At 42.5% G+C, this 27,142-nt stretch overlaps 2 protein-coding genes across 3 annotated transcripts in view; both read left to right on the top strand.

Moving 5' to 3' along the window:
• The window catches only part of PIK3AP1 (phosphoinositide-3-kinase adaptor protein 1), a 38,287-nt gene extending 17,093 nt beyond the window's left edge, over positions 1 to 21,194 (top strand). For both annotated transcript variants that reach the window (XM_069019473.1, XM_069019474.1), the window contains exons 3-17: positions 201 to 349; positions 1,192 to 1,336; positions 2,852 to 2,994; positions 4,129 to 4,261; positions 4,949 to 5,145; positions 7,366 to 7,555; positions 10,146 to 10,241; positions 10,768 to 10,947; positions 11,729 to 11,791; positions 12,439 to 12,644; positions 14,160 to 14,232; positions 14,569 to 14,724; positions 16,453 to 16,523; positions 16,710 to 16,819; positions 17,899 to 21,194. In XM_069019473.1, coding sequence (XP_068875574.1) covers positions 201 to 349; positions 1,192 to 1,336; positions 2,852 to 2,994; positions 4,129 to 4,261; positions 4,949 to 5,145; positions 7,366 to 7,555; positions 10,146 to 10,241; positions 10,768 to 10,947; positions 11,729 to 11,791; positions 12,439 to 12,644; positions 14,160 to 14,232; positions 14,569 to 14,724; positions 16,453 to 16,523; positions 16,710 to 16,819; positions 17,899 to 17,953 — 1,967 coding nt within the window. In that variant the 3' untranslated portion in view covers positions 17,954 to 21,194. The remainder of the gene's footprint in view (positions 1 to 200; positions 350 to 1,191; positions 1,337 to 2,851; positions 2,995 to 4,128; positions 4,262 to 4,948; positions 5,146 to 7,365; positions 7,556 to 10,145; positions 10,242 to 10,767; positions 10,948 to 11,728; positions 11,792 to 12,438; positions 12,645 to 14,159; positions 14,233 to 14,568; positions 14,725 to 16,452; positions 16,524 to 16,709; positions 16,820 to 17,898) is intronic.
• Positions 21,195 to 22,665: 1,471 nt separating this feature from the next.
• TM9SF3 (transmembrane 9 superfamily member 3) overlaps positions 22,666 to 27,142 on the top strand; it is a 45,588-nt gene continuing 41,111 nt past the window's right edge. Inside the window, exon 1 of the mRNA XM_069019472.1 lies at positions 22,666 to 22,777. Within this exon, the coding sequence (XP_068875573.1) occupies positions 22,700 to 22,777 (78 nt within the window). The 5' untranslated portion in view covers positions 22,666 to 22,699. The remainder of the gene's footprint in view (positions 22,778 to 27,142) is intronic.

Raw genomic sequence — 27,142 nt, 5'->3', positions numbered from 1 at the left:
TGAATTTCCCCCTCAAATCCTCCTAAGGGAAAAAAAGAGGAAACTAGTTTCCCTTTCTTCAACTAGATCCCCATTTCTGAGCATTACTTTGAGAGAAATAGCAAGTTCCACCGCACTGCCTTCATGGCTGTTTTTCAGGATGGATAGACATTTTCAGCAAAGGGGAGTGATGTAACAGGACTCTGTATATTTTATTTTAGACTCAGGCTGTGACTCTGTGACTGATACAGAAACAGAAGACGAGAAGAATCCAGTTGACTCCCACAGACTTGCCATGAGCGAAGAACATGAATCATCCAGAAGCGCTGGGAACTGTCCAGTGGTGCAGCCCAACCGCATACAATGTGGGGTACTGTATGCCCACTCCTTGGGCTATGTTCTTACTGCTGGTGCAACCCATTGTGCTGCTTTGTAACAGTCAGCTTTACAGGCCTGGAAATCAGTCCTGAATTCTTCTGTCACCTTCCTGCTCAGCCCCCTGTCCTCCATGTGTCTGTTTCATGGGCTTGGCTCCCTAGGCCCAGGAGTAGCTTGGTAACATGCAGTGCTTAGTGCTGTCTAGGCTGTGGTGTCACTTAATGGCTGTCTCATTAACACAGCTGCTTGACCTGGATGCTGTGAGACAGGTTCACACTCTTCCCTTCCTCTGTTTTGGTAGCAAGTGGAGTAAGGTGACTGCAATGAACTGACTAACTCCACAGTCAGGATCCAGTCTAATATGACAATTCTGGTGTATGCCTTGGAAGTGACTCTGAAAAGCTTGGATCATGGCTTCTTGTCTGAAAAACACCACTTTTTAGTATAGCATCTCCTCAGATGGAAAGAGTCTAAGTTTCTCTTCCTTTTGTTTCTGTTTAGAATGTGACTGTGCTGCTTAAGGGAAGAGATGGATAGAGTTGAAACTAAGTAATTTTATAAATCTAGCCTTAATCGGTTTATAAATCTATCTAATAAATCTGGAGTTTTATCAGTTTAATACCTATATCTATACTGGTGCAAGTTCTAACAGAAGCCACCTGCCCAGTTAGTCTGTGACTAGAAGATGCTCCTGAAAACAATTCAAAACTGTGAAAATTATAAATGGTAATTGATGTGTTAGCTGCAATGAGAACAAAATCCCTAGAAAATGGACTTAACCAAGTAAGTGTTTTTATGTTGTGAATCTGTGTGTTGTAATGCCTTTTGTCTTAGGTGCAGACAACGGTTTATATTATCATGAAATGTAAACTAGATGGTGAAATGAAAACTGAAGTTAAATTTTCTCCAGAGAATGCATCCTCTGTGTGTGTGCTGGCTGAGATGGAGAATGAGTACACAATCTCTGTGAAGGCTCCAAGTAAGCTGGACTGAGATTTTTTTTTTTCCCCCCCCCTCCTTCCCCATTGCTACCTTTCTGTCTCAACCTGCCTGTCCTGAGAAGTGCCAGAGGGATAAGGGTAAAGGCTGCAATGCAGAAAAACCTGAGTCTGGGAAATCTTGAACTTGCATTCTCACCCGTGATACTTTTGTGATGAGGAACTGAGGGAGACTGCTGCTTGTGGGCTCTGTTTTCCCCTCAGCAGCAGTAGGGTTGCAGGGTGGAAACACCTTGCTGGAAGTTCTGAGAACAGATTGCACTTTGAACTTAGCTGTATGTTATGACCACCACCACATTAGCGTTGCCAGGGCACCAAGAGAGAAGGTAAGTGCCGGTAAATAATTACATTACTATAATGGCATGTGCTTAATGTGTAATGATCTCTGTGATCAGAGCTGAAACTATTTATTCTGGCTTGCCTTTTAATTTAGATATGTTCTGTCACTCTAAATATTTACATTTACAAAACTGAAGGTTGTCTAAACTTTAGGTTCACTAAACTTTAAAAGCATTATTTCAGAGCCTTAAAGATTGATATTATTTTCCCAGCATTATTTTATTTCATCTACTTTGGTTTGTCCACTTGAAGAGTCATTGTGCCATTCTCTCTGAGAATAGAGACTAATAGTCATTATAGCAACTCCCATAAAGTCAGTGAAGTGGGTTGATTTAAAGAAGGTGACCTCACCAACACATAAAGGCTTAATTTAATCTGCCTTAAGTCCAGACTTATGATATAAACTGACCTGGGTACTAACTTGTACTTTGAATTATAAACATGACCTTCACATTGATGGAGTGTACAATGTAAGCTCTGAAGTTTCTAAGAGTAAGAGAAATAATGTTTAATTCCTTTGTGTTATTAACTATTTCATCATTTCCTGAGTAGTTAACAGGGAAAGACTAATTTCAGTGGGATTCAAAATATCTGTGTTTCAAAGAGAAAGTTCAGACTTACAAATGCACACTAGACAAAACTTCAAGAAGCTCCAAGGTGCAGGTAGAAGATAATCTTGTGCATGGGTAGAGTTGCAAAGCTGGAATTCCTTTTAATTGATTTTATTCAGAAACTAGTGAGGCTGACAGAGGTTGCAAAATCCCTAGTGACTTTGCTGATTTCTCTCCCCTTCTTCCCCAGCTCTTTGTATTTATGGGATGGCTTTATAGACAGCTCCAGAGAAGCCAGGGGTGGAGAGATGAGAGGCTTTCTATTTGAGGTGGAATACTTTTAACTGGTCCAGTCTGCTGTTCGCAGAGAACCTAGCAGGTTATGTGCATTGACATAGCTATAAAGAAGGTAGTTCCAAAGTACTTTCCTACCTTGTGTTCCAAGATCATGACTCTTTTCATGAGTCTTCATGAATTCAATATAGCAGAAACTGTTTTGGTATTCATCTGGCGGTATATCCAAACTCCTCCTGTCCTCACAGTATGTCATGCAAACTTATGCCCATTGTTTGTTCTAATGGTGATTTTTGCTTTTTCTTTTCAAAGATTTAACCTCTGGGATAGTGCCTCTACAGATATATTCAGGGGACTTGGTGGTGGGAGAAACAAGTGTCACTTACCATACTGACATGGAGGAAATCAGCAATCTGTTGGCTAATGCAGCCAACCCCGTACAGTTCATGTGCCAGGTAAGGACTTTAGCAAACAGCTGCTTTGGAAACCAGCTCTTTCAGAGGCTAGACAAGTGGGCATAAGCAAAAGTGCTTGCCATGAAGTAGCTCTTCTGAAATGAAGAAATGCAAGGTTATTTAGGGATTTTCCCCTAACTCTAATATCCCCTTTTATTGAAAGCATGGATTTTTTTTTTCTGTCTCTGGAGCACATAGCTGGCTAAGGTGAGTCAAGTTATCAAACTAAGAAGAAAAAATGCAGTCAATCAACACTCACATTTAGACCTTGATGATTTTGAAAGATTGGAATGACAGAATTTGATATAACAGAAAGTACCATTAAAAAAAAAATGTTTTGGAATTTGTACCTAGGCATTATTAAAAAAGATGTAAATAGTAGCAAAGATTCCTATTGTCTGGAGGAAGCAGAGTAACAAAATGATTCGTTGATTCTTAGCACTTACATTTTCAATACAGCCACTCACTTTTCCTATTCTGTTTTGCCCAAGTGGGGTACCTGAACCCTTTTAGAGAGGTAAAGCTTGCACAAGAAAGTTTTCCGCTATGTTGCCCTGTTGCCTGCCTGCGTGTTCCTGATCTGCCATGTAGTGGAGGCCTACAGAGTAGCCTTGTTAGTCACCAGTATGCCTGGGGCAGGGGAGACTGTGTTTCCCCCACTTTTTAGTTCAAGTTCTGGAGCAGTTGTTACTGGTTGATGCCTCTGCTTAGGGAATATGCATGCTTCCCTGTGGCAAAGAACCAGTTCAAAAGCCAAACCCAGAGAGTGTACCAGAACAACTCAAAATGGAGTAGTGCATACTTAAAGCAGGAGTGACATTTCATTGGAACAGTTTCAGAAGTGTATACCTGCCAAGAAAGTAGGAAGCAAGTTTTCTGTGCTTCCAGTTGCATGAGTGACTTTCTCATTGTGCTCTGTCTTGTGGAGTATACGGTTCTCATCTGTTGAGCTTGATGATACTCTTTCTGCACCAGGAAGCTATCCAAGTTCTTTGCTTGACCTGAACATTTCTACCTTCTGTATTTATACCTACTGTTTTCGGACTGTGTTAAATAATAAGAACACCATGTAAATCTCACCTTAACTGAATCCCCAGACGCTACCAAACAAAATCACTTTCCATTTATCTGTAGGCCTTTAAAATTGTGCCATACAGCATAGAAGCCCTGGACAAACTGTTAACTGAGTCACTCAAGAAGAACATTCCTGCCAGTGGTCTACACCTGTTTGGAATCAACCAGCTGGAAGAAGAAGATATGACAGCAAGTAAGTTTAAAGACTTCTGATTTATTTTTAAGTTTTGTTTGGATCAGTTGTTTTACCTTGAAGCACCTTAATACTGCAGTCTGTAGTACCTGCACAGGCTATCTCAAAAATCTTGGATCTCAGCCAGAAAGTGAAATTCTTGATGATGTCTATAGAAAGGGGATTGCCATTTGAGTCAGGTGACCCTTTTTTATTACATCCATCATTCTCACTTCCCTGCACTGTGGCAGATGCTGCTATGTAGACAGCTTCAAACCAGAGAGAAAAGATGATGCTCTCCAAAAGTCTCCTAGGTTTTCTGCTTTGTTCTTCTGTCCCATGTTCCATTTCTCCACAGCCCAGTCCTTTCCCCCAAACCCCATAACTCTAAGGTACACAGTGGGCACTGAGCAGTTGGGTTGGTATGCAGTCTTTTTGTAATGATGATCTAAGAAGTCATTGCAAACCTGTGATCCTACATACATTTAAGCTATTACAGCACCATATTCCCCACTAAAGGTTATAGGACTTAAGTCTGGAGATGCACTAGATAATTTGTGCAGTTAGCTTAAGTTTGAAGCTATATATATACACATTTCAGGGTTTTCGCAAGTGCTTTGGTCTGTGTTTGCCATGTCTGTTTCTCACCTACTGGCTCTGTTGCTACTAGAGAAAAACTTAGGTCCTAATGGGCTCCTGTTCTCACAGATCAGAGGGATGAGGAGTTGCCAACCCTTCTTCACTTCTCTGCAAGATACGGGCTGAAGAACCTTACTGCCTTGCTGCTTACATGCCCTGGAGCGCTGCAGGCCTACAGTGTCGCCAACAAGTACGGCCACTATCCAAACACCATAGCAGAAAAGCATGGCTTTAAGGATCTCCGCCAATTCATTGATGAATATGTGGTAAGAGGAAGCAGAGCAGTATTCTGCCTTGTTCCACACTGGGTGCAGGCTCTGGCGCTGAGCTTGGCACTTAGTGTTACTTCAGCAGGAGTGATGCGGTGATAAAGCGTGCAGTGTGTTGTGGTAGGGTCTAGACCACAGATGTCCCGCCACACTGAAAGCTTTCAGCTGGAGGGTTAGATGTTTCTCTGGAGCCAGGAAAGTTCCTGGAGCTTTTGCACACAGCAAAGTCTGCCATGCTGGCTTCCTTTCATCCATCCATCTAATGAAGTTTCTGCGGGGATGTGGTTGGTGCCTGGTGTACTCTTCTAATTCTGGAATCCTGGGAAAACAGCCCCTTCATCCGGCTTACTTTAGGGAGTAATACGGGAACAGAATGTGTTTGGGAAGATACAATCTGAGGTGCTCTCTTAGTAGTTGTAGTACAGTCAGGATTGCTTACTAGCTCATTCACAGCTGACCTGTGTAGTCTGCCTGTTCCACTTGATACCTATTTCTCCCTGCATTGGTATAGCTGTCCATTCCCTATTTGTTCTATCAGTGATCCCAAGTTGCAATTCATTTCTCTTTGAGCTAACCCCACCCCCAGAAAACAGCACTCTGACTTTTACACATTATGACATGGACCTGACTCCAGCTGCACCAAGCAATTGTTTCTGTGCAGTACTTGTGTATGCATGGAGTTCATCCTTCTGTTTCAATTTGAGCTGTTTCTGGCCTGTATGCTTCAAAATAATGAGCTCCTTGACTCAGATCACATGAATTCTGTTTGCTTTGATTTAGGTTGAAAAGTTGTGTTTAATTGTCCCTAACATTGTCTGAATGCTGGGTGATAGATCTGCCGGCTTTAGTGTGGTTCTAATGCCAGCTAATTATAGTAGTGTTTAAGCCTATTTAGGAGGCATGGGTAGTTCTTGTACTTGGGCCTTGCTTCTTGACATTATACATTAGAGCTAAATAAAAGTCATTCCATATTCTGAGATCAGGAGGGCTGCAGAAGGTATAAATTGTGTGACCAAAATCTTTGCAAGTAAAGTCAGTCAGAGATGTGCAAGAAGTCCTTCCAACCTCTCATTGTTGTACATTGGAGTACTGTGCTCCTCCCATATTCTCTCCACCAGCACAGTGACAGAGCTGTGTTAAGAGTAGGTCCTCCTTCCTGACTGTCAAGTTGTCTGTGCAGCACAGGACCAAGCACACAAATCATCTGCACCAGTCTGACCACTGCAAGGTAGTGACCAGTATCACTAGTAGTATAGGTATCTGAAAGTCCCAGTAAACCCCTTTACTCACCTGATTTGCTCTCTGGCAAAGGTTCCTCTGCACATCTGTAAGTAGATGGACAGTAGCATGAGCTACTGGCCTGACCCATTTTTGACTGTGGAGGGGAGCATGTGTAGACAGCTTTGACACACATGCCCTGTTGAGGGCCCATGAGTTGGCATTTGTGGATGGAAGAGTATCTTGTGGTATTGCAACTGTTAAGACAGCTGTGCTTGTGACATAATTGGAACTTGGGAAGGAGGATGGGAGGAAGCTTTACATTTTGCTCCCTCGTATGTGATTTGGTGAAGATCTGCCTTCCCCCCCCACTCTATGTTGCAAATATATAAGAAAGGGTTCTGCTCTCCTGTGAATCAGAAGTTGCCTATATTACATGAGCTGCTGCCTGCTGTGAGGTTTCCTGTCAATGTCACAGAAAAGGGTCTGTGTACTCCCACTCTGGGTGTTACATGCTGCTGCTAATGCCAAGAAACTGAAACTGAGTCTACATCAAAGCTAAAACTTTGCTATTTTGCAGGTGCTCTGCATGTGATAAGCTTTCTCCCTTATGGTTAGTTATGCTTGCCCCAAAATAGCCTTTGACAAGCATTTGTATTTTTAGAATGAGCTATGCTTATGTTCTGGGAGTTTGCAGACATTGGGTCGGACATGAAAGTGATGGGGTGAGAGGCTATAATGGCTACTCAGAACGTGTCAGCACCCCTTGTTTGGCCTTTTTAACCTTTTATTACAACATAGATCTCGAAAGTTTGTCGCAGACTGCTGTAGTGGGGATTTAAGTCATTTGAGAAACCTTAATCTCTGGGAATGAGCTGTCTTCAGCGGTTTTTTCCATCACTGATGAAAAAGTGAGGTATCTTTTGCTTGCTTTTATTCTCCAGGTTCTTTATTTAAATGAGACTTGAACTTTTTTTTCTTGTCCTCCTTCCTCTTCAGGAAACTGCAGATATGCTAAAGAGTCACATTAAGGAAGAGCTGATGCAAGGCGAGGAGGATGAGTCTGTTTATGAGTCCATGGCTCATCTGTCCACTGATCTGTTAATGAAGTGTTCCTTGAATCCGGGCTCCGATGAAGAGCTTTATGAATCCATGGCTGGATTTGTCCCGGGTGCTGCAGAGGATCTTTGTATGTATATTCATAGAATTACAGAATCATAGGAAGGTTTGGGTCAGAAGGTACCTCTAAAGCTCACCTAGTCCAAGTCCTCTGCAATGGGCAGAGACACCTTTAGATCGGATTGCTCAGACCCCTGTCTCTCTTACACACAGTAGCGCCTCAGTTACAGCTTTTCTGCTCTCGCCACAAGGAAACTGTGCAGCAGTTCTAGCATTGGCTGACTGATAAAGTTGCTGTATACCTTTTTTTAATTGCTACAAGATCAAGAGCTGTTTCTTCAGTGTTTTGAGGACTCCCTGAACCCTGGGCAAATAAATTAACATACAGAAATGAGACTAAATTTTCTATCATGTCCCACTTTTTTCCTCCTGAGGACTGAGTACCTAGGAACACTGACACTGACAGAAAAGAACACTATGTAAGATATGATTTTACTGACAACTGGAAAACTGAAAAACAAGAGCTGAGCTTTTAGCTCAACAACTTGAGAGCAAAAGAAAGTGAACAGGTAGAAATATGTGTACTGAAAAGATTATACCTGAAAAATCATTAAGTACCTCCTTAAGGTACTTGAGAACTTCTACTTTTTGTGCAGTTTTTAAGTGTGCTGCCTCAGGGGAAAAGCTTTCTTTCTGAAACACTTGTGCTTATGGGCTATATGGGTCCTGAGCTGTTTTTCTCTTCTTTTAGATTAAATGATACTATAACACACATTTTTTTGGTTATGGAGTCCAGAAGACTGTGTTGGTTCTTTCCTTGAAATCATAAACTCTTTTCTGCTAAGGGTTGTTGGCCACTGCAGGGATGGTTTTGCTACCAAAACCAGGATTATTCTGCCTTCAGGTGGAGATAAGTGGTAAATTGGGTTGGTCTTGTAAGGAACAAAGCTGATCTTGTTTGCAGTAATGAGAGTGAGAATTTCTAAATGTTTGGTAGGTCTGCTTGTAATCAGTGCACCTCTGAATGGGCTTGACTGACTAAGTCTGTGGAGGGTTATAAAACAAGCTCAACACTACTGAGCCAAACTTACCTTCTTCCAGGCCTGAAAATCCCAGATCTCCCAGAAACTATGCATTGAATTTTCTTTTGTGTATGCAAATTGAGCTCCCTGTAATTTAGCACTTTAGAAGTGGACTCACAAAAGCCTCTCTTTCCTGCATCTTCTGGAGTTCTAGTGTGTTGCTTCTGCACACAAAGCTCTGCTGCCTTCCATTCAGGAGTCTTTTATTGAAATTCTGTTTTCCTTACATGGTCTGTTAGTCTTTGCCTGAAGAATATTAACAGCTTGTCTGAGCAGTGCTTAAAATTTACCTGTATTGTAACAGATAAATTGGCGCAGTTCTCGACACTTAGATTGGTTCTCTCAAAGTGAAGGTGTTTTGATATCATTTAGAATACCAGCACACAGGCAGACCCCAATGAAATTAGTGGGCATGCTGGCTGGTTTACAGCTGCCATCACAAATAAAGGATTCAAGCTTTTGTACTGACTTGGAGGTTTGTGAGGCTGGCTCACTAGGAAATCATAATTAACTTCTATTGAGGTACTTTTTCTAGGAATTACCCCTATGTATGTAGATATGGCTGTGGTGTAGAGGATAATACTGGGGCTATTTTAGGTGTAGCCATACTGTGGCAGTGTGCCCATTTATTGTGATCAAGATGTGCTTCCACCACGGTTTTTCAGAGACTGATCAAAGGAAGATTAGATATCATAGGGTCAATTTTTCTGGCAGGAGCTTGTTTGAGAATAAGGTAACAGAGAACTGGAGCCACTGTAATGAGTTAAAAGTATTTAATATTCTCAGATGTAACCCAAACCATCTAGTTTACATAGCAGTAATCTATGACATAGTAATAGATATGCCTCAACAATTCACTTATATCAATAAGCCTTAACAATCCATTTATATCACTCTTGTTTTTAATATCATTAGGAACATGGTTACCTAACATTTTATTTTAGTTTTAAGATTAGTTTTAGCATTACAATGACGTTGATTTTCTTCTTCAAAATCAGAATTCCTCATGTCAAAACACTGAATTAAGAAAGTATCTTACTGTTTGTTGTCAGTCCTTTCTCAATCCTGAATTATCATCTGACCCTCTAAACACCTTCCAGATCCAAGTAGTTAACTCAGCCAACTGTTTTGACTTTATTTCAATAAATAAAGCAAGCAGTATCTTATGTGTCATGGGAAAATTGCCTTTAATGTCTTGTTTTGCCAAGTCACGTGGTTTCCTCTCAGGAGCACTGTACAGAGGCCAAAACTTTCACCTGGCCAACACACTCTCAGTTATAGCCAAAACTCAGTGCCTGCTTGAAGCCTTGTCAGAACTTCTCAATAGCATTGTTAGTCACTCTCAAGTGTAAGCATCAGGCAGCTGGAAAAGATTTGTGCAGATTGGAATGAACATAGCAACGTAGAAGCTTTTTTTGAAGAAAATGTCTGGTCATTTGCCCAGCTTTTTTGATTGTCACCATAAACCAAAGGTCCAGTCAGAAATACCACACCAGTGTATTATATCACATTATATCGTTCCATGTATTTCAGGATATAATTAACAGATTAATCTTTCTGGTTTTTTGGTTTTTTCAGATGTAGAGATGCTTCAATCCAAACCAGATACTCCAGTTGCTGGAGATGAAGTTTCTATAACTACAAAAGACTCAATGCTCCGCAAGTTTTTAGAAGGTGAGACCTGTTTTGAGGGAAGGATGGCAGTAGCACAGCTAAAACTTTAAATAGAACCTGAGATTTCTCCATGAACTCTTAAGGGTAGGAGATAGTCCACACTTTTTGCTTGTTTCAGACAAAGGACTAATTCTCTGTAGTACTTTGTAGACCATCACATACAGCTTTTGGAAACCATTGGTCTGTTTGATTTGTTCACTATTGAAGTATATTAATTAAATTAATATAAATTAATTAAATTAACTGTTCCTCAAGTTCTTAAAGAGAGTTAGGAGATTTTTCACTATTTCTTCAAAACAGATAGTACAGGCATAGTGGCAAACAGTTACATGCTACTAGATGTTAATGACTTTATCTAAAGTCCTGTCGTGAAGGCTTTTGGCACATTTAAGTCACTGTAACACTGGATGGTTTTGGCTGTGAAATGGCCAGCTTGGTAAGAATGTGGTACGTAATACATCTGGAGGGATCCAGTGTTCTGTGAAGTGGCCAGGTTGTTATTCTTACAAACTCTGCTCCATTGTAGGCGGTAGCATGGATGTGCCAGATTCTGAGGAAGGGGGTCATGAGCAGTATGGTGAAGATGTGTACTACTCGGTGGAACAAGACCCTTTTCCACAGGAAATGGCTAACAGACCTCCAGTTCCTGTTCCAAGACCAGAATCTAGCTCTCCACAGCCAGACAATGAGCTGTACATCTCCAAAAGTGAGTTGGTTACCGGTGAAAATGCAGACCAGTAAACTGTAGAATGGCATTGACGTGGGCTGCAGTTGCTAAATGAATGCCAGGATCCCTGGATTATTTGACCCTGGAGTTAGTTACCTTTGGGATCCAATTCCATATCTGTTTTTCATCTTTTGCCTACTCTGAAAATGTGAGGATGTTATATCCCAAGATCTTGTAGCCTAAGCTTGCTCCTCATGAAAGCAGTAGGATGACAGATTACTTCCAAATGGTATAAACAAGTCCAACGAAATAGGAAAGACCCTGATATTATGAGGACACAATTAATCTAATACATTGAGACATTGCTGATATGTAATGATATCATTGATTCAACTGCATTTGTATAGGACATGATTTTATACCTCAATACCTCCCTCTGAGGTGAGGTTTTATTGAAATTGAAGAAGATTGTTCCTCTTAGCTTATTAGGGAGCTTTGGAAATCTTCGTCATATATCACAAACATTCTCACAAGAACCACAATGACATGTGAGAGAGTAATCTAAGTGACTTCTCCTTCCCTCTGTGGCAGGACTATGGGGAAATCATGTCCAGATTTCTGTTAGAGGTGGCTGAGCTAAATTCTTAGAGGTCAATAGAAGGGGAATTCTACTGTAAAAATCTTTGTTTTCTTCAGTGGACTTAGAAGTGTAACAGAAGCTGTAATGCAGTGCAGAATTGTATATGCTTGCCATATTCATCCTTGCTATTTCTGTCTTCATGAGATGCATTTCAGTGTCTAAAGAATGTTTCTTTTGCAGTTTTTGCACAGAAGGCTCAAAGACCTGAGAATATTTATGTCCCTAGAGGAAGGGTTAAAAAAGGTAAGTCAGAAGTTCACCCTGAAAATCCTTTCAGTAATCCAAAAGCAGATCTGTTAAGGTAGCTTCATTTGTGTGGAATATGACTGAATAGACTGTTTTACAGAGCTCTGGGGGTAATAGTCCTCTACGAATGACCCCAATCTTTTTCACCTTTGTGACACTGGAAACTTTTATAAGTGCAGAGTGTGAAGGGAACACATCTCACATCTTGGGAACTCTTCTTTATGTTACAAATGAGTTAGAAAATGCCAGCATCAGTAGAATGAGTTTTCAGTTTCTGGACTTAAACTACACAGATTGCCTAGAAAGAGTCCAGCTTTGTGACTGCTAAGGTAGAAGCCCTGTTCTATGCATTGCTGAGGAAGCGGGGCACTTTAAGGAATATGTTTTGTGCTCTTTAACTAAACTATGTTTTTTAAAGCAGAGCTTATCCCTGGGATATATTTGTGTACAAGGCTACCTCTCAGCTTGGCTTTTAGACTTGAAAAGTAGCAGGATGGCCTAAGAAGGACACACTTCTTAGGAAACACTCAGTCTGTAATACTTTTTTTAATATCTGCTGGATCAAGGGTGCTTGATCTCTGTATTCAGTGAGGAAGGCTGATGCCACAAGTTTAGTAATATTTTTGCTGGTGTTCTCTCTTCAGAGACAATAATCAGGCCTGTAAGGGACCTGTCTCAATCAAGCATATATGATCCATTTGCTGGAATGAAAACCCCAGGCCAGCGGCAGCTGATTACATTACAGGAGCAAGTGAAAATGGGCATCCTCACTGTGGATGAAGCCGTACTTCATTTTAAGGAGTGGCAGCTGAACCAGAAAAAGAGATCAGAATCATTCCGGTTCCAGCAGGTACGGACTTACGCTACTGTTTAAGAAATACAGCTGTTTCTCTAGGTATATATCACAAGCTGCTCAGTGTGGGTACATTTTTTTCCTGGTTGGAGAAGGAAGACTGCTAACATAGTCCCTCAGCTAGCAGAGTTCTCTCCTGCCATGGGGGAGCTGTTCCCAGTAAGCAGCAAGCAGGTAGCCATTTTACAGATCTGTTTGTCTTGCAGTAATATTGTTAGTTTTTGAGGATCCATATACAAGGAATTGGATCAAATCCAGTTGGCTAAATCACCTTTCTAGAGGTCACCTAGCACCTTCCTGCTGGCAGGGGACTCCTGTGATGACCATTTAACTTGGTGGTTCTCATCCATTTCAGATCAGTGAAGACTCTGTGTCCCAGATGGTGTATTGGCTGTAAAGTCTTAGTTGGTAGATGATCTGATTTCTCCCTCATTGTTTGCTGATGATTACAGGACTGTTCTAGCAGCAGTTATTAGTAAAAGCAGAGTGTTTGGGTGGCTTAACTGAATGCCGGAGTCATTTTGTTGGCAGCAGTGACGTAATGACTGGTGGAACTATCAGTCATAGTTTAAAATTTTCATTCTCAAGTTAGAGTGAGGCTCCCTCTTTAAAAGCCTGCTTCTTTTGGAGCTTCTTGTTCATGCTGTGGCAGTCTGGTCTCCAGTGAGTGATGTTGTTTTGAAAGCTGTCAGAGCAGTGGCAAGGCTTTTCTCCTCCTGATTCTCAGTTGGAAAGGTACTCTCTACCCAGAAACAGTCAGAGGAGTCCCTTCTTCTGTCAGTGAAGAACACAGTGCTACTTCAGTAAATTTACGTAGAAGAGATGAAGGTATCCTCTGTGCCCCATGCCACGAGCAGCTTTCAAAGTCTCTGCTCCAAATTTTGCTTCATGGTACAGCAGTTGTTTCATCTGCTTTTCTACCTATTCAGGGGTTTCCTCCTCTCAGCTCTGTACATATTTCCCTGCTGAAAAAAGTTGTCTTTTTCCTCCCTACCATTTTGTACTGTAAGGTATAATATGCTGTCACACAATGGAGAGACTTTGCTCCCAGTTACATTTCTTCATTGGGGATATCCTGAACTCTGAGTTGTCCCCTCATGTTCCGGTCTGCATGGCAGCCTCTTCTGTCCCTGCAGTCAGAATTTTGTTCATTAGTACAGAAAGGACTATGCAGTTGATTGTGGGTCTTGTTTCTGTGTCAGTGTCACAGTGCAAACACAAAATACAGGGAGTTCTAAACCCAGTCTGCTGCTTTTCTGCAGTTGCCAGTGAACTTGACCTGAACATACATAGTGAACATCAGAAAAAACCTTGGCTTCTGAAAGGCACACATGGGTTTCTGAAAGGAATGGATTAAATACCTGTTGATGTGGTTTGGACTTCAGCCAGGTCTAGCAAGCTTTTTTACAGCTTGACTGCAAAGTTAGCTAAAATATTCTTTTCAGGGCTTTGGCTAAAGGAAGATGAGCAGCTTTCTAACAAAACTAGTATAATATCTTGTGATGTTTTTAGGAAAATCTGAAACGTCTACGAGACAGCATAACCAGGAGGCAAATGGAGAAGCAAAAAAAAGACAAAAGTGCAGGTAACAGTCTTTGATTCTGATATTCTCTGGTAATGAAGCAGCTAACCATATTAATAAGCTCTTCAGGCTGAAATGTGTCTGTGTGTATTGTGGTTCTACGATATTTTAATATGCACATCCCTGTGCCAGTTGGCAAAACCATAGGGAAGTTGCTTTGCTCCTCACTTTCACAGCCAAGAAAAGGATGCCCACACCTGTGGGGTGCATCTTGATTCATTCATATACAGTTATGATTGTCCTTATGCAACTGGGTTTAACTCTGTTCTTAAGTGCAAAACCGTCTCTTGGAGGCTATAATTGCATAGACCTTTCTGAGCTGTTCATTTTCCTTTCCAGATTTGGAAATTACAGTACCCATTCGACATTCTCATAATACTTTGGGGAAACCAGAATGTGGAATATATGAATACACCCCCAGGAAAAACGTTTTTCCGCCAAAAAAGGAGTTAAAACGAGGAGACTGGAAAACAGAAAGCACATCCAGCACAACAAGTAAGCAAGCTCTGAGTGTCACCTGGAAAGCTGGATGGAACACACTTACCCAGCCTGACCCTGGAGTCAACCAGGGGGCAGGACTTCTGTTCCTGAATCCCAGCACTGACAATGCCACCCCAAACCTTGCATGCCTCAGGCCAGCTGTTCTCAAAACTGTAAAAGCAAGTCCAGGTGTGCATCAAGTGGTTTGGGCATCTTTAGTCTGCATCTCTGCAGGAGGAGAACCTGAAAGCTGAGCAAAAGATTCCCTTGAGCCCTGTCAGGGAAGGTGTACCACCTGCCTTCAGTTCTTAAAAGTAGATGGCAGCTGCTGTTATTGGAAAGGATGCTCCTGTGCTGTGACTGCCAGCAGGCTGTGTGCTCTTCTGGCCTGAAGGGCAGTTATATTTCAGGCTGGAAACCAGTCTCTACATGTTGTTTCTTCAATTGTTGTATGTAAAGGACAGCATTTTTCATTGGTTACTGTGGGACTTCTTGAGTGACTTGGGCAGTCTGCACATTTTTATTATCTTTGCTTTTCATTAGGTTTAATTTGTGCAAATCCCTGCATTCTTGCTCTTACTGCAGACTGAGCAATTCTTGGGGAACTCATTTAGAATCAGTTTCGTCCTTTGAAAGGAAACCTGAGCTCCTGTGACGTTACTACCTTTGTAACTCTTGGCAAGATGCAGCTGGCATACATCCAGAACAGGTGCCATAGGCAGCTGGCTGAGCCAGTAATTTGCATACAAGCAGATGTGAGAGAAGTGCTAACAAGTCTGCAGAGCTTGCTGTGTGCAGCTTGGAGCTCTTTCTCATGGTGTGATTATGAGAATGGACCCTACCACAGTATTTAGCACTCTTAAGTGCTGCTGTTTGTACCAGCTGATGAGACTTACCAAAGCTAGCAGGGAGGGACTGCATCTTAGGAGAAAACCTTTCTAGTCACCATTTCAGTGTAGAGGTTTCTGAGTATTAGTGTCCCAGTATTTTACAGCCCTACAGAATGTTATCTATTTATGACTGAAACCAGCCATAGCAGTCAGATATGTTTGTGATATGCCGTCACCTTTGGAGATGGCATGACTAATTGCAAAAACAATCCCTACTCTGTGTCCATGGCAGTTAAATGGGTTTGCATAGATGGGTGTTGAAGGTTGTTTGAACAAACTTGTTTTTAGCTTGGAAATACACTAGGAAGCATTCCTGTGATGAGTAAGGATTGTTGTAAGAGGATGTAGTAAACAGCTATTTGGAACAGAAACTTCTTAAGCAGTCATTTACTCTAGGAATGAGTATGTGACAGTGCTCATAGCCATCTACCTTCATGCAATTGTTAAAGATAGGGAAATGATAATTTAAATGTACATAAGTGTTGGGTGTGTAACCCTTGTGAAAATATTTGCCTGACTTGCCAGGTGATATTGGCATTGGATCTTTTCAGTTAGATTATGGTTGTGAGTATTTAACCAGAAGACTGGATAAAGAAAGATAAGGCAGAAATCTTCTAGAAAGCAAGCATAATTGAATGGTTTGGTCCTGTGGTTTGTGTTGAATGAAATGCTGCTGTTTGGATCCCGAACATACAAAAAAAGTGAAAATAATTGTGAAAATAATTGAGTCTAAACAAGCATTAATTATGTGTGTAAGAATTAAGCATGAGGTTAGAAAGAGCCCTGAGTTAGGGATTTGCAGTTAAATTACCAGGGTTTAATAATCAGTTTTTCTCTTGCTTACTCGCTCCAGGTAGTGCAAGTAACCGCTCCAGCACTCGGAGCATATTGAGTGTCAGCAGTGGGATGGAAGGGGACAGTGAGGTAAGTTCTCACCTCTATGTGCTGCTCTGCTGTCCTTAAGTACATGGCTTTGTTTTCTTGCAAAAAAAAAAAGAAGCTCGGAGCTGGCATTGCATTTATAGAAATGCCAAAATGTAGCCACTTCTTTTGTAAAGCTACCAAGAACCAAATTCTGCTGTTCTGTAAACATTTCTCTTCATTTTGTAGGACAGTGAAGTCCCAGAAACAGCAAGGAGCCGCAGCCCAGTTCCTCACCAAGTAGAGAGGCTTCCCTTCCCAGAAAGGCCTCCCAGAGTGCCTCCTCGAGGTGCAAGCAGGTAAAACTAAAATGCAACTCAAATGTGTGCTTTCAGTGAATCCATATGGAAACCTTGGACAGAATGCAAGGCTGTTAGCAAGGCAGAAAGTGAATGTGTTTTTGAACAAAGTCTACCAGACTGCTATCTGTCAACACACACAGTTAGGAATTGTAAGATCATTGTTTCTAATCTGTAATATGTGGAGGAGTCTGTTTCCTAGTTGGTAATAAGGCTATTGCAGTGCTGTTGCTGTGATTCATGCACAGCAAGGGGCAGCACTAGTGAAACACACCACGCTTGCCATAGTAAGACTGACCCAGGTGGAGTCGCATCCTGCCCTTGGCAGAGATTCAGTACCTGACCCTCCTGAGAATATCCTCTTGGAACATACAAAGTGTAGTGCAGGGGGAAGTTTCTTTTGGCATTCTCTTGGACTTTTTTCTTTTTACAAAGTTCAGATCTCTCCAAAGCACATGTTTACACATGTACTGGCCTTAGAGAAAGAACTGCACCGGTTTTATAAAAGGTGTTGAGGAGTTTTGCCTTGATTTGATCACAAACTTAAATAACTTGTAAACATTCCTTTAGTCCAACCAGTGCAAGTCTATGAAATCTATTCCCCAAAAAGTTCTCTCAGTATAGATACCAATAAAATTCTCCAACTGTTAAAGCAGTAATTGCCACTGTGTGGGTGCAGCAAGTTCTGTGTTGTTGGCTTGGCTTTGGCAAGGATATAGCTGGAATTTATCTGCAGTTAGTTTGAAAAAAGGCTTTGAATCTTTTGATCTCTTCCTATTGCATCTTCATTTCAAGAGAAAGCTACCATACTATCAGTTTTACTCCAACCAACTATTACAGCATCTCTTCCCAGTAATAGTAGAATTACTGCAGCTGAAGAACAGAAGAAATAGCTTGGACAGGAACAGTGCTCTGGCAGCTTGGCATTTGCTCTGTTGCTGAATCAGGCAGTCTGTTTTTCTTCTTGTATGACTATTGCTTGTACAGTATTCTTACATGTGATGTTATTGCATGCAACGTGTTGTTCCAGAACTCTATTTGCTACTGCTTTTACATGTGTTTTCATTCTCTTTTTATAGGCCTGTAAGCTGTGAACGCTTTTATCCTCCACCTGTGCCCCCAAGAGGTCGCTGAATCTCTCAACATCTGTGGAAAATGAGATTTTTTTCGGTTTATATATATATGTTTGTACAGAATTTTTTGGGCTGACTTAAATTATTTATAAGTGGGACCCAAATAATTTCATCCCCTTTATCCTCCCTGAAGCTCTGGTAACTTTTCCCATGATTTTCACTGGGACTTCTTGGCGTTCTATAACTTCTTTTGTTGGAAGAATTTTGGTGCTTTGGGGCTTCAAGAAAATGTATCATCATTGAGAAGGACACTGATGTGTGTCTTGGGAGCCCTGCACCAACATGAAGTTGCCATTTGATCAAGAGAGCACACCTGTCCTTTTAGGAACTAAATCCTGATAAGCATTGTTACCAAACCCCTCAATACAGTCTACCAGGACTTGACTGGAAAACATGCTTGTAAAAGTAAAGAAAATAAGATGTTTGTAGAATGTTCATTACAGCAGGAGCAGGTGAATATACTACTGCTTGGCATAACATTTTGGATACAGTTATACTGACCTTTCAGAAGGTGTAGCATCCCCCTCTAGTAATCATTAAACCATGGGTGGGATGAGAAATTGTCTGTCTTCAAGAATGTAGTTTGCATACAGCCTTGAAAATGCCTTTCCTTTTTCTGCTCCCTCCCGGAAGAGGACAGACAAGGTATTGTGTGTGCTGTATTTACCATGAAAATTCCCAAGACAGTTGGTAAGGGACCTTCTATATCACAAACCATCTGTACTTAAACCTTTTTCAGGGAGTGTGTGGGTATGGTGTTACAAAATCACGAGTGAGCTCTCAAATTAGAGAAGGAAGTGGTGGCAGTGCTGTGTTCTGTATCTCTTACCTGTGGTCATTATAGCAGCAATACAAAGGCATTTCACTTCATATTCTGGAACAGTAGTAAGTCCCCAATTATCACTGCACACCCCTTACAAATATCAACTGTGTTTCAGCTGGCTGCAGTGGAAGCACAGCCTGGGGGCTGGACTTTGCTTGATCTACTGTTCCTTTCTACCAGTGAATCTGCAACAGCTATGTCCAGCCTTTTCTCTGCCTGAGGGCTTACAACCTTCAGGAGGCTTCCTGGTATGGCTCTCTTCCAGGCCTTGAAATCTGTGCATATCCCAACCCTTGGGGGACAAGTTTAAGGCTCTGGTTGTCCCTGAGTGACTGAGATGGGAATTCTGCAAGATAACATTCAGAGTAGAGAATTAAACACCATTACCAACTTGGTTTTTAGGGATGAAGGAGGCGGAATGGCTTGAAAAGGACAGGGATACATCTGTATTAGGTGATCCCTCAGGTACAGGTAGGACATGTAGAGCTTCTGTCTGATCATGTCTGCTCTCCTTCATCTGTAGGAAGCAGGTGACAGAGTTGCAGTTCCTTTCTCTTGCAGGGTGGTAAACCCACCCAATGTGTGAAGCTGCAGCAGTGACAGCAGCTGTGACTTGACCAGCACTGAATGAAGGTGGAGAAGCCCCAGCTTCTTTCAGGGATATAGGCATATGCTAAATATTATCTATGCATTAAACTCACAGGGTTTGGGTGACTCCAAATGCAGTTCATATACGTTCTCCTTTTGATGACAGAGGGATGCAGGTGTTGTGCTGCAGGCCTATAGATACAGAAATGTCCTTTCTGTTTTGTTTTTTTATTTTATTTTTTAAAGGAATCTCAGTGCTGTCTCCAGTAACTCTGGCACTATAGACTCTCAATGGCAGTTTGCTTTTGTTCTGAGTAGCCAGGGGGATGGTGAAGGGAGAGCTGCCTTCCTGTGCTCTTCTTGGAATGAAACAAGGTTTCCAGCACTATTAGCTCAAATTGGACGGAGGTTTTGGTGCTGATATGAGGAAAATAGTAGCAAGGATAAGTGAAGAAATTAGGTGTAAAAGAGATAAACCAAAAGAAGAAATTCAGCAGCTTGATTTCTTCAGCTGTCACATGCTTTCGTTTGCACACAGCTCCCTGGTTTTGCTCCAAAATTCCCTATCTTCTTGGTGCTGACTGCAGCTGTGCCCCAGATCTTGGAGCTGTGATGTAGTAAGAGGAATTTGTCTGCTTTCACATCTGCCAGGTACAGCATAAAGTAGATTTGTAGGATGTGGGTAAAACTGTTGTAAGGCAGGAAAGGAAGAGCAAAATATGTATCATGAAGATTTCCTTTCAACGCTGTTGGACTTAAGCAGCCCAGGAATCCATCTTTCCAAGCTAATTTTTAATTCTGCATCCCTTCCATGTTATAGCCAAATGTCCTCTATGGGGGGGATTTATCTGAGCATTTTTCTTTGCAGAATCCTAATACTATGGTTGTGAACTGGATTTTTATTGCTTGTGCTGTGGAGATGATTATATCTGAATTGCTGAAAAGTAGCTCATAAGTAGCTTTTCTGTCCCTGTCCCATTTGAAGCTTAGATACTTCGTTACTCTGACCTGACTTATCATATGAAGCCGAATGCTGGGGCTCTGGTTTGGAGGAGAGGTGAGCTGGGAAAAGGGGAACTGAGCCATACTATAAATGTATTCTGTTCAGGCCCCTTCTGCACTGCTTAAGGGAGGGAAATTGAAGATGCAGCTGTAGTTTCAGGTGTTCCTGTCTCACTTCTGCTTGGATTAGTGAGGGATCTCAGTGACCAACCATCACTGCAAGGCTATCACCCTATCGAGGCGAAAAGGAACAGCATTAAAATGGCTTTACTCTTAGATGCAGGTAAACAATTATGATGCAGGCATGACTTCCAAGTCTCTTACAGGTGATGCACCTACTTAGCCACCAAAGTGTGTGTTCCACTTTGGGTTGGATTCATCTAGTTGCTTTAAGCCTCTTGCATCTCAGTGTATGGACTCCCTGTATCTGTAATTTGTGCTGGTGAGCATGTGGTATGTTGCTTCCATCCAGGATGAGAAGTGCCCTGAAACTGAAGATCAGAAGAGACCAGAGAAGAAAAGAGTGCATACAGATTGCTGGTTACTTAAGAATGTGCTTGGGAGGGAAAGTGGGAATGAACAGTGTTTCTGATGCATATTAGAGTTCAAGGACTGAACAGATAATAAAATTGCTGGTAAAAACTTAAGTGACCTGGCCAATTGTAGGGTCATCAACCAATCCACCAAACTCAGGTGGCAGCTGGCAGGCCTGGGGAAAGTGTTTGTTCTTTGTACAGCATGCCTTGCAAACCCTGCTGCAGCAGATGGCTCTGGTTGGCCCTGTTGCTTACTGAGAGACTTAAGTGCTCAATAAACTGAAGATACTGAAGCCTCCTCTCTCTGTCTCCCAAGGGTAAGCGACTCTGTTTTGGACTGAGATGCAATGACTAGGAAGAAACATATGGTGTTATCAAAACTGTCTAGGTTTTCTTTTTTTTAGTCTGTGTGTGTGTAATACAGGCATAGCTTTTGCATGGGTTTTGGCAAGTGTATCTCTCTACAGGGACCTCGCTTCTACTGAAATAGTGCATGTACTCTTTGGGAAAGGCTTCATTTTAATGTACTTTGTGAAATATGTTCAGGGGAGGTAGACTGAATGTGTAAAACCACAAAGGGAGAAGTTTTTAGCATAGGTATGGTGGTAACAGGGAAATCCATTTTCTGCGTCATTCCTACAAAGCATGGATGACGTGTAACAGCGTGGAGTTCCTGCCTTCTGCTCACGTCATTTGTTGACTGTGTGCTTACTTGTTGGCTCTCTTTATTTGAGAAGATGGTATAACTCCAACCCCCCTCTTTTTTAAGAGTATATATGATAGCTTTTGAAATGTTTTACTTTATTTGCTTAAGTTAAAAGTTGTTTGATGACTCAGTGTTCAATACCATGAGCTTTTTGGATTGGGGGCTTTGTTGGTTTGGTTTTTTTTTTACCGTGGACTTGTAGTTTGAGGCGGGTCCAAGTTTGGAGGCAGGTTTGTGGGCTTCGTCTTAGCCAGCACTGACAGAAACCTTATCCTGAGCGCGGTCCAGGTGTGGCTATGCCACCCCAGCGCTTGCCCTGGGCCCTGCGCTCCCGCTGCTTGTATGAGGGGTGTAGAGAATGGGACTGTGTATTTCACAGAATCACAGAATTGATGAGCTTGGAAAAGACGTCTGAGAGTGTCGAGTCCAACCTGTGACTGAACACCACCGTGTCAACTAGACCATCGTACCAAGGGCCGTGTCCACTCTTTCCTTAAACATCTCCACGGCCAGTGACTCCACCACCTCCCTGAGCAGCCCCTTCCACTGTTTGAGCACCCATTCCGCGAAGAAGTTGCACCTAGTGTCCAAGCCTGAGGCCTTGTCCTCTTGTCCTGTCACTGGTTCTCTGGGAGAAGAGACCAACCTGCCTCGTTACAGCCTCCTTTCAGGCAGTGGTAGAGAGTGATAAGGTCTTCCCTAAGCCTCCTCCTCTCCAGGCTCAACAACCGCAGCTCCCCACAGGCCTTGTGCTCCAGAGGGTATTTGTACAGAGCCCTGCGCCACGCTGTTCCCAAATACCTTTAGATTATTTTACCGATCAAAACGAAATATCAACTACACTTCCGAACGGAGCTTCCCTGCGCTCCTGCGGGCCATGCTGTGCCGAGGGTCCCGCCCGCCCGCGCTCTGTGCCCGCCCGCGGGCCCGTCCTGGGCGCCGCCCACCCGGCGGGGCTCCCGTAGCGCTCCCGTAGCGCCGCCGCGGTTCCGGCGGGCGGGCGGGTGACGTGGCGGGCGGGGCGGAAGTGGCGTCGGCGGCGGGCGCGGGCCGGTGCCGCGGCGGGGCCTGCTGGGGACGCCGAGGCCCGAGATGGCGGCGCCCGGGCTGCTCCTGCTGCTCCTGCCGCTCCTGCCGCTGCGCGCCCGCGCCGACGAGCACGAGCACACGGTGAGGCGGCGCCCGGCTTCCCCGGGAGCGGCGCTCGGGCGCGGCCGCCTTGCCGCGGCGGCGCGGAGAGCGCGGCTCGGTGGGCGGGAGGGACGGGGAGCGACGGGCCGCGGCCTCGGGGGGAACGGGCGGCTCCCGCCCCGCGGGGCTCCCTCCGCGCCTGCTCCGCTGCTCGAGCTGTCCTGGCCGCGCGGGCCGGAGTCGGGCCCCGCGCTCTGGTTCGGCCTGAGGGGGACGCCGGAGCGCTCGGGGCAGGGCCGCCGGGTTCTCTGATCCGGTTTGCACATCCTTGTGCGGCCGGGCGCGGTGTCCCACCTTTTCCTGGAGCAGATAAACGCCCCGGCAGGTACGCGTGCTTTGTTTGGAGAGCGCTGTTTGCTCTGCCCTCCTCTCGGGAGGGTGTTTGCTCTTGCCTTAGAACACAAGCCCGAGCCGGAGCGCGGTTCCGATAGCCCCGCGGGACACGGGGTGACAGCCCGCCTCGGGGAGAGGCAGGGATAGCGTGGTAATGGGCTGGGGAGTGAGAGCAGGACGGGGACACTGCCACGGACCCGCAAGGAAGATGGGTGTATAAAATACTGCTGATCTGAGCGCTCACCTCGTGAGCGTATAGAATAGTTTTTCTAAAGTGCTTACAATATTACCCCCAAAAAAATCTCTAGGAAGTAAATACCAGTGCTTCATCGGTTTCTGATCTTACATCAGAGTGTTGTTTCCTATGGCTTTCAGTGGGAGAAGGTGGAAGTTTGTGTGATAAGTTGAGATGTGATTTTGGAACGAGACTTTCATGAAAACCGTCTCTGTTTCCTGCAAGTGGAATTCGAGTGGGTTCAAATGTGGCTGTGATTAAACACTGGGTCTGTCTGTCTGTCTGTCAGGACTTCTTTTGCTCTTGAGCAGCCTAGCTGGTAAACACTTGCTGAGTTTCTTATCATAGTTTTCTCTATGTGAGGTGTAGTAAAGCTTACCAAGTGTTCTTAATAAAACAGATAAATAGTACTGATAGTTTTTGTGTAAGCAGTAAGTAATAAGTTGCCTCATTCCATGCAGTTTTGAGGATTTTAAAACTGGTTAGGATTGTGTTTGTTTTTTTAAAAGGGAAAGGGAATTGCTGGTGCTGCAGTTAATGAGAGAAAAGTTAATCTAATATTGAGTAATTTCAAGAAACAAATATTCTTTGAACTAGTTTAGGTCCCAGTTTTGTTACTGAACCTGTGCTTTAGAGCTAGGCTTCTGCTGAGGTGAGATGGTTTTCAGCATAGCACTGTGTTTATTTTAAGGGCTGGTTGGCTGGAGGGATTATTCATTGTTAAGTTAATATTGGTAATCTTCTAGGGAAAAAAAAAAGCTGTCAATTTTATTTTGTGAATTTATTTGGTTTTGAGCTCTCCCTTCAAAAGTGACTGCTGATGTTTTTTGGGTCTTCTGAATGATTGCCTAAACAGTTATCTGTGGAAATTACAAATTCCTTTTGAAGGCTTGTCATTTTTTTTCATCTAAGTACTCAACTCTGAGGGATTATAACTCTATTTTGTTTAGTATTTTTGTTCACATAGTGCCCAGTTTATTAATATCATATGATAGGTTAGGAATAGTTGGTGTAGAAAGACAGTTACCTTTTTTTGGAAGGCTGTGTCCTTGCTTGAGTATTTTGATACTTCAATCTTGTATGGGAGATTGGAGTGGAAGCATTGATAGTATGAATGAAACATGACCAGGGTTTTGTAGTAGTATACTGATTTTGAGATAAAGAACCTGAAGGAAATATTCCTTAAATACTGCATTTTAATGAATTTTAGTTTAAACATTATTGCCATTGGAAGGTTAATTTTCTTATAATCAAAGTGCTTTACTACATTTTGAAGACTCTGCTCACTTTTGGAGAAGTGGAAGGGAAATTTAGGATTTGATAATCTCAAACTAAATTTTTACTGACTTTAAGACTCGAGACCTGTTGGTAGGAATACACATCCTTATCCTTATCCTTATTCTTATCCTGCTGTTTCCTCAGTGTGCAGCTCCATGTGTGCAGACGCTCGGCCTGCCTGGGGGAAGGTGTGCTGGTGCATCCTGACACAGGTGTACAGGGTGTTACCAGTGCTGAGCATGTTGGACACACAGAAGTGCTGCCTGCTATAACATGGAATAGTGTGCAATATGCGTGCTATAATATGTATTGTGCTGTTATAACATGGAATAGTGTGCAATATGTGTGCTGTAGTATGTATTGTATGTGTCCTTTATTTTATAGTTGTGGACTTCTAAGCAAATACTATAAAAATAAGTTGTGAGAGGACTCTGCATGAAGCTCTAGGTCTATACTATTGTTTCTGGAGATACTAGGTATGGGTAGTGTCATTGAATCAACAGCTATATCCTTTATCTTAAATTTGAATTAATCTTTAAAAATCACATCTGCCTTTCTTTGGAGTATGAATAGTATGAATACAATTGTAAGATAAAGACATGGGAATTTAAGATCAATAGTAAGTGAAGAGAAATTTTAGACACAGCATTTAAAATCTCCATTGTCTAAAGACAGTACAGCAGCATAACTTCAGACCACAACAGAACTCAGGAACTAACTTTCCAGTTAGTTCTTGTCTGGTGATTCTTTAACTTTTTTCATGCTTCAGGGCATGTCATGTACTTGCTCATTGCCTGTATTCTAATAATTGCAACATTTTTTGAGTTGTCCTATTATTTGTGGAAGTGACAGTATCAACGTGGTACTGGTGGCCTTACCACAGTGTATGCTGATCCTGCAGAAACAGGGCTGGGGGGCTCCTGCCTGGCCTTCGCTTTCACATCTTCTGTTGCTAGACTTGTTGGAATTGATGATGAAAGAGACAAACTGTAAAAGATTCTGAAATAATCCGGTGGTTTTTGTTGCAGAATGGTCTAGGGAGTAGGTAGCATTTTAATTTTAATGTTGCTTCAGTTTAATTGTCTGTGCTCTGTAAGCATGGAAATACATGAAAAACATTGAAAAATAAACAAACCCAGCCTATATTGTGTAGCAAAATTCCTAATTTATTATGGTGGAGAAAAGCATTTTTGCTTGACTTATACCCCTATGAAGTACATTAAAATCCTGAGCATATAAGGCTTATTTAAAATTAGTATATAAAATCAGGAACTTCATACAGTATATGAAAATTGTCAGTTAGAGAAACACTGTGGAAAACATTTCAGTGCGTGTTAAATACTTACTTGCATATGAAGTTGTGTGCAGATGAGCAGCCTGATTCCTCTTTGAAGTTGTGTTTCCATTTTGAAGAGGTGAAATAAATGTCATGGAAGCAGGACGTGGTGTGCCTGAGCAATCTCGTGCATCTAGGAAGTGTAACAGTAAAAGTACTGCGTGTGCAGTAGATCAGCCTGTGCTGCCGGTACAGTTCTAGCCACATCTTGGTGAGGCCTACAATTCAGGGAGAAATGGAGAAGTGTTACTAGAAATAGCCTGCTTTGTCCAAAGGAGAGCATGAGGCTGAAATCCACAGTTTAATAGGGTTTGGATGTGAGCTGCAAACATTGAGTATTATCACAGTGCTTGAAAGATAGAATATCTGTAAGATACTGAGGACAACAAGCCTGAGATATTACTTACCAGGTGAGTCTTGCTTGCTGCCTCTTGTATTTCTTGTCCTGCTTCTACAGCTTTGCTTTGCCAGTGAAAGATAATGTTGGTCTTCTTTTTTCCCCTGAAAGATGTGCATTGTGGAGAGCGTCATTCCAGATTTCTATTTGAGAAAAGGAGTAAAATTGCATATTTTCTGAAAGGAACTGTCTTGATTTGAATTTATTTTGCTGAATCATCACATGAAATTTGGCAGTTGTAATCCTCTTTTTGTCTCCATCTTTTTTTTTGCAAAGTGTTTTCCTGGTTTAAAGAGGAATATCAATAACCTGACAGTCTCATATCTTTTTCTGCAACCTTTGGTATACTGACTTAATCTAGCCTTACTTGTTTTGTAGAAGAAATAGTCTATTTTAGGGTTACCATGCTAATTTCTACAGCTGTGCAAAGAGGACATAAAGTTGCTTTCCACACATGAGTGCCCTGTTGGGTAACAGGAAAGAAAGATGCCTGTGCTATACTGAAGGTAGTCTCAGTATTGCTATACTTGAATAGTTTCTAAGCTGTATAGATGTATGGAAATTGTCTTGGTATTAAGCCTCAAAGTGGTGCACACCCCCAGTTTTTCACTAGTTGTATTACATGGAAGAGAGATGCACTCCTGGCCAGGTCAGACTGCACAAGCTTCCTGCCAGTTTAGTGTCCTGCAGGAAACTAGAGTGAACCCATCAATACCGGCAGCAAGGAAGAACTGTAGGAGGGTTGGACGTGATTTTAGCTTGTAC

Source organism: Aphelocoma coerulescens, chromosome 6 (assembly GCF_041296385.1).
Source record: "Aphelocoma coerulescens isolate FSJ_1873_10779 chromosome 6, UR_Acoe_1.0, whole genome shotgun sequence".
NCBI lineage: Eukaryota > Metazoa > Chordata > Aves > Passeriformes > Corvidae > Aphelocoma > Aphelocoma coerulescens.
The sequence above is the reverse complement of the archived record's forward strand: the minus strand, read 5'-3'. Positions and strand labels throughout refer to the sequence as shown.